Source organism: Elaeis guineensis, chromosome 11 (assembly GCF_000442705.2).
Source record: "Elaeis guineensis isolate ETL-2024a chromosome 11, EG11, whole genome shotgun sequence".
Lineage (NCBI taxonomy): Eukaryota > Viridiplantae > Streptophyta > Magnoliopsida > Arecales > Arecaceae > Elaeis > Elaeis guineensis.
In genome coordinates, this window is record NC_026003.2 from 85083719 (window position 1) to 85090613 (window position 6895).

The following is a 6895-nucleotide window of genomic DNA, read 5'->3' on the forward strand; positions in this document are numbered from 1 at the left end:
TTGGCCGGCCTTAAGCCCTAGTTATGATTCAGCCTCTCAATCAAGGGTATTTTTATTTTTTTTTTTGCTCACTTCATTAATGATATCAGGATCCAATGGTTGGGCTATACTACAACAAAATGAAGTTTTGGTAGTTAATTAAAATTTTTAAATTTTTAAATCTTAAATATAACTAATTCAAATTTAAATGAACATCCGTAATTTTTTTAAAACTAAATTTAATCCATTAAAAATTTGCTTCATATATTTAATTTATTTAATCAAATTTAATATATTTTAAAATTAAATCAAATTATTTATTTAATAAATAGATGGAATTTAAATTTAAATAAATTTTTGATTAGATCAAATTTGGGTATTATAAATTTTGGACCCAATCTGCATCCGACGATCTGATCCAGAGAGGAGCAGGAAAGCGTTGGGGAGAAGACACGTGGAGGCTTGTAGCAGGAGAGAAAAGAGACAGAGGCTGGTCAGAACAAAGCACCATCGCCTACTGGAACGTTCGAAAGAAATCAACCGGAATTCAAGCCCAAAGCAAGAAATCAAACAAGAACTCATGCTCTCGAGAACGTATCAAACAAGAACTCAATGAATTGCCAGATCAAGATTAAAAAAAAAAAAATGAAAAAAAATGGTTAGAAAGCAAAGAGAAAAGGGATCGAGGAAGGTACCTCACCGGCAACGCAGCCGTCGCAAGGTCGCGTACCCGACGGAGCACGTCAGGGCATCTCGCATGGTGGCGAGCTGGGGATCGATTCTTCACAGAGATTCCCTGATCCTGTTCCTGATTCCACCATGACGGTCGAGCGCCTCTCCCCTCACAACCCGAACCTCCGGAATCCCGGTGGCTGCTTCTCCGGAATCGAGATCGTTGCCTCTAATCGACGCATTAGATGGAGTGGAAACTGCTATGGAATGATGACCGGCTGCCTTGTACTGTCCTCATAGAGAGGCGGCAGTTGGATTGGTTGGCTGGCGGGGAAAAGATGGAAAGAGGAGGGAGGAAAGAAAAGGAAAGGAGAAGAGAAGGATGTTCCTTAAGAACACGGCGTAAGCTCTCGAATGAGACTTCTGATTTTGGTGTCCTCTGCTGTATTCTTGCAGATTAATGTTGCAGAAATGGGAATAGAAATTAAAGGAAAAAAAAGGGGAAACAGAAAGAGACTGCACTTGTCATAATTGGATGGCTTAATAGAGGTAGGTCTTCTGAAACTTGATTTTGGAGTCACATCTGAGCAAAATTTGTAATTTTCTTTTTAAGATTTTTTTTTTTTTTTTTGGTTAGCTGAATCCATGCTATAAAGGAGACATTTAGCAAATATATGTAGCTACTATTACATGAAATCATTTAAAAGTTCTTACTTCAAGTCAAGAACCTGAATTTAGTATTACATTTTCTTCTTGTCTTCACCATCTTGGCATCTGGTTCACATTTTATCAACACAGTGTAGAGCAATTTTCTTTCTCATCTTGCTCGATGCAGCAGACTGCCAATCCATGGAGCATTCAGGAATAAATCTGTTTTCTCAAATTTCTTCAATCTGACAGCTAATGACTCTACTGATAGAAATTACAATGTTCTAGGTCAACAAAATGATTTGCTTTCTCTGGTTAGTTTGTTTTAAGGCAACATTTGTTAGAATGACATGATGAGAAGTCTGTCTGCAACCCTCATTGTGACTTGTAGATTGGAGTGAACTGATCATCGCCTCTTAACAAATCCATCTACAAAAAGAACATCATCAATCCATGCAACAATGTTAAATGCCAAACCTTCCAGCACTCTTGAGTAGCTCTCTAGGATTGCTTGTCCAACATCCTGCGGCAAAAAAATGGTAACATCATCTACATGTGAATAATTTGCATCAAGTCACCTGATGACATTGAGATCATGCTGACACAACATGGAAATTAAGATGTGGAATGCACCATCCTAGTAGCTTCTTAGCAATAGCTGTGTAAATTCTGCCTTCATTACTAGTATATTTAAGCACATAACACCATGTTGTATTCTTACCTTATTGAACTGGATTTTGCTTGTATCTAGAGTTGTTTGTGACAATTCTGGGTATCTTTGCTTCAGACAAAGCAAGAGACTCTCGGCTCTACTCACAAGCATGTGATATTTGTCTCCATCAGCCATTAGGTCCTTGACCATATCCCATGAAGATTTTGAATTGCTCATGCTTGCTTTGCGCTGCCACACATAGATTGCAGCTTCCACACTGTCGGTGATCTCAAGTGCTTCATGCTCTGAAGTTATATCAAGACCATCTAGAAGATAGTCAGGGGAGAACTTGTTTGCAGTGGACATGTGGTGATAGATGGAATCTCCTACGCTTGCACGCCCACTCTGAAGCATCAAAAACAATTTTTCGCAGGGAGAATAAAATTAGCTAGTTTGATTACAATGAATTGCCCTTACTTCCATTCCCAACCATGTTCACCTTTTATCTTCAGATAAGAATAGCAGTAGAGCAGATTTACTTCGTCCCTGTTGGCTTTTGAGAAAGTCAAGCAGGCTGTGGATCTTCTTGCTACAAAGGTATGAATTATGCAAGGTGTGGATCATTTTGCTAGAAGGGCTGTTTGGGCATTGTTTTGTGGGTGATGAAGGGTTGCTGATCCACCGAACATCTATTTCATGTTAGTTTTGGATTTTATACCTTTGGGAGTGCTGCAAGGTATGATTCTGGGACCTCCATTTCAGCAAGAATAGCACTGTTGATTGCCATGGCTGCTTTGTGAATCTGATTTGCACATTCACGTTTATGCTGCAGCTCCTTCCGTAATCTCTCGGGGAGGCCAGAAACAGGAACACATGGGATAGGTAGCCACCATTTTTCATCGTTCCGATGAATCACCTGTCGGAATGACCTTGAGGTACAGGCAATTGATGATTGCTTGCCATCATCAATGTACCAGAATTCTGTGTTCTGGAAGCTGTCCAATATTTCCTGCAGAAATTCAGGCATTGGATGAGATAACTTTATACATGCTTCTTAACTTTTTTGAGAAATATTTGACTGTACTGAATCTTTCTGATACAAAAAGGCCTCCAATAATATATATCATATCAAAGTGACTGTTCAATAAAATCTTACAAGCAACATAGTATCCAGCTTTTCGAGAGCAGGAAGATTGATGTAAATATCTGATCTTGGCCTGCTTGCCATCACCTGAAAAATAAAACTGCATTAAAGACAAGAAAAAGTGAAGCAATGGAAGCTAGGAAGATTTTTGCTTATCAAGATTTATCCTCGCCTCTAGAGCAGTCCCATCTGGCAAATTCTGGAAAGAAGGGAAGAATTCAACTATGTAATCACAGACAGATAGAAGGCAATCCATATCTCTCCTCCACATGTGCTTCTTTTCAGGTGGTAGAGGCTCCAATTTGTGACAGTGGCCAAACACAGTAGCTGTGGAAATAGAGGTGGAAAGAGAAAAGGAGATAAGATGCGGATGAACATAAAGCTGACTCAACATCTCTAGGAATCATAACTACAGCACAAACCCTTGTATTTAGAAATTGTATTATTGATTGATATGAAGACTCGAAGATGACAGAGAATTAACAGATAAAGAGATTTAGTGACTTGGGTTCAAGACAGTTGAATGCACAAACCATAGAGGTTTGTAATGGCATTTGAGAGTGCAACAGCTGAGCAAACACCCTTCCCACTTCCTGACATGTCTTCGCCCAGCAAAAGCTTCGAGAATTTCTCCTTCATCATTTCCAGCTCTGGCAGTCTCACAAAAATCAGAACAAGCAACAAGAAAAATTTGAACAGGTTATGTTTTTAATCCATAGTAGACTGTGAACTGACCTGAATTTGCCACATCATTATTGCCAAGTTTCTCATCGAGCAAATCAACATGTTGTTTCATCCTGAGTTTGGTTATAACTGGTGAAGCTCGCCCCACTAGCTTAGAAATTGGCAATCCAAAAGGAAGGCCAAGGGGCTCATCCAAAATGCTTGGCTCTGAGTAGCTTGAGACTTCAGAGATTGTACGGCTATAGTCGAGCGAATGCCCACCAGGAGTGGAGTATCCGGTGTCTGTATTTGATCTCTCAATCTGGTCTTCTGAGGAAGGAGGGTAATCCATCTCTGAATTCTCATCACACACTGAGGAGCTGTCCATCTTGAGTATAAAAACTTGAGTTGGGTCCACTGAAAGCTGCAGCCAACTGTGTCTAGCTTCAATGGAGTGGAAACTGGTTGTCACGGAGGAATTGTTAGCAATACTTAACTTCCTGTTTTACAGAGAAATGCAGGTCTTTTCAGGTAATTTATATTATATGACACTGAAAAATTAGATATCAATAAGCAATTAATCATTCCACAAGTTCTAAAGCATAAAAATATGGATCCAATGTCTTTCAAGAAGCTTAGTGCTTGATTGCTTTCTCCAATGAAATTTTCCTTACTGCCTAATGGTGAAAATAGTTAAAGATAGTTCTTTTTCTCTAGAAGAAGAAAATAGTTAAAAGATGGTGATATTATATAATCTTCCTCATAATCTGATGAAGAGCAATAGTGGAAAGAACTTACTCCAGACGGTAAGAAAGAATAGAGCAGTTTATTTCTGAGGCCTACCTACCTTCTGATGACAAAGGAAACCACCAAACAGAATGGTACCAAATATAAGACAGGAAAAAAGGGAAAAGGTGAAGATTTAAACTCAAAAGCCTTCTTAGGTTTTATAAACAGCATGAATTAGGAACTGCATCCTTTTGCTTTTGTGTCGATTGCTTTTGCTTTCTCTATGTTCTCTAAGAAAATTTTAATAGTGTAGTTGCTTTGTTAATAAGATATTGATTTACATAATACCTTATCTGCTATTCCTTTTCTAGTCCCAAAGCAACAGGCATGGGATTCAAAAACAGACCAAAAGAAAAGACACCGTTGCAGAGAAAAGCAATGGTCCCTCCTTACCTTTTTGTGATTATTCGAATTCCAAACTACTAGGCATTGCAATCAGTTTGAATCCCTTCCCTCCCATTATCTTTCTTGTCTGCAACCTTTCTTCCAAAAGAAACCCTTCTCTTGCTTTCCACTGAATTCTAATCCTGAGCTTTGAACCATCTGCCTTTGAAGGTGAAGGCTTGCTGGCTCAGATGTAATGTGCAAAATCTTGAAGGAACCCACTTCTCAGGAATGGGTGGTTTTGGAAGAAATTGAGTTTGGACATGGGAAGAATGTGTCTTAGAAGCAATGAAACTGATGCCAAGTTCCTTCTCAATGATTAATTGTTTAGCTGGTTCCATAATAATGACAAGAAGGAAAAGTAAGGATTAGTAGTGAAAAACTATATTTTATGAGGGAGGGATTTTAAATGCTAATTTTATTGTTGGATTGTTTACCTTGTTAAGGGTTTGGTTGGACCTTAACTATTAGATTAACTGAATCAACCAGGAGATTGCAAGGAATCGCAGAGATGTGTTCGCAGAAAAAATAGTTACTTGATTGGGAAATAACTTGAGAAAGAATGGTAGTCAGTTTGGTCCTAGGCATTCTACATATTTTCACAACCTCCACCAAATTAGCAAATTGTGCCTTCGATGGTTCCAGTGTCGCATGTCATTCCATAGAATTGCCCACTTTCATGGGCCTGTATGTCATGCATTTGAACTAATTATAAGGATCTCTAATTTAGCTGGAAGAAATGGCATAATTCCTTTTGTTCAAGATCGAATTATAAACATCAAATCTAGATAAAAAGTGGGCTTGTCCTTTTCATTGTTCTGGATGTGCTTTATGAACATTTTTACTTCATTATCTCCTTTGTCTGTAAGCAGTTCTCTTCAAGAGCTGCTGAACTGTCTCTATGTACATGGTCTTCCTGTACATTCTTTCAGCTCATTAATAAAACATGGGTGGCTTCTTCCTCCATCAAAAAAACTTATTTTCTCCTATTTATGACCAAATTTCGTTTCCATCTTAGCTTTCACTGCCCTCTTATTCTCTAGCACCTGGGCATGTGTTGACAAACCTTCAAAGATTTACACCTGCATAGAGTTCAAAGTGCAAGTATACATCAAATGAATAATTAACATCTGTACTTTTCTTTTTCTTCTAGCCGTAAAGCAAGCAGTTCTGAAATGCAGTCTCATCCTCATCAGAATTAATTGAACCAGTCTAGGTTAGACTCGGAACATTTCCATTGTCTGAAGTGCTTGTCCACCAATCCCACAATATCAGCAAGAGAATCATTGTATTGTTTGTTTGTAGGTCACACACTTCTGGTACAGTGAACTCATTCATGCTCAAGGCAAAACATTCCTCCAGTCTATAGAGTGCTTGTAAACATAATAGCCATAAAACTTTTTGTCATGCCCCCGACCCGAGATTTGAATCGAGGGTCATGGCAACCGCAACCGCCGCATACTTATAGAATACCTTTCCCATAAGCATGCAAGGCATCTCATCATGATATCTTCACACAAAGTTAAATAAATTTTTCTGTATTTAATAATCAAACCTTAGTTCAAATAACAAATCAAAACTCAGTGTTCAAAAGAAAATAACTGTCTGACAAAGTCAGCACTAAAAACAAAACTAAAAGACTTGAATCAGTTCTGAGAAAATCCTAAATCAATGAACTAACTCCATCTCTAATCGCTCTCCCAACCGAAATTCCGCATCATGCTAATTTTCTGGATCTGTAAGAAAAACATAAAACTTATCATGAGCTAAATAGCCCAGTAAGCAGTGTATACCTTTAACTGAATAAATCAGGCAAATAATACTATGCATATCAATTTACTGATAACAAATCAATATGTAAAATTCATGGAATCATATTCATACTGTCAATCATATATAAAAGTCAATTCATCATAATTTTCAATTATGCTTTTCATCAATTTTCTTAAGTTCTTCTTACCAAC

General features: G+C 38.0%; 1 protein-coding gene and 1 long non-coding RNA gene across 2 annotated transcripts; one reads left to right on the forward strand and one right to left on the reverse strand.

Annotated features, from left to right (window-relative positions):
- The first annotated feature begins 436 nt into the window (after positions 1 to 436).
- LOC105034040 (uncharacterized) lies at positions 437 to 2921 on the forward strand. The gene is made up of 3 exons (XR_830090.3): positions 437 to 1200; positions 2087 to 2687; positions 2784 to 2921. It is a non-coding gene; the product is annotated as an uncharacterized lncRNA (long non-coding RNA).
- Positions 1314 to 4110, reverse strand: LOC105034041 (rop guanine nucleotide exchange factor 2). The gene is made up of 7 exons (XM_010909061.4): positions 3831 to 4110; positions 3629 to 3745; positions 3268 to 3422; positions 3108 to 3182; positions 2670 to 2960; positions 2021 to 2356; positions 1314 to 1822 (listed from the first exon to the last, which is right to left on the reverse strand). The coding sequence occupies exons 1-7, from the start codon at positions 4108 to 4110 to the stop codon at positions 1706 to 1708; spliced, it is 1371 nt and encodes a 456-aa protein (XP_010907363.2). The 3' UTR covers positions 1314 to 1705.
- Positions 4111 to 6895: the final 2785 nt, after the last annotated feature.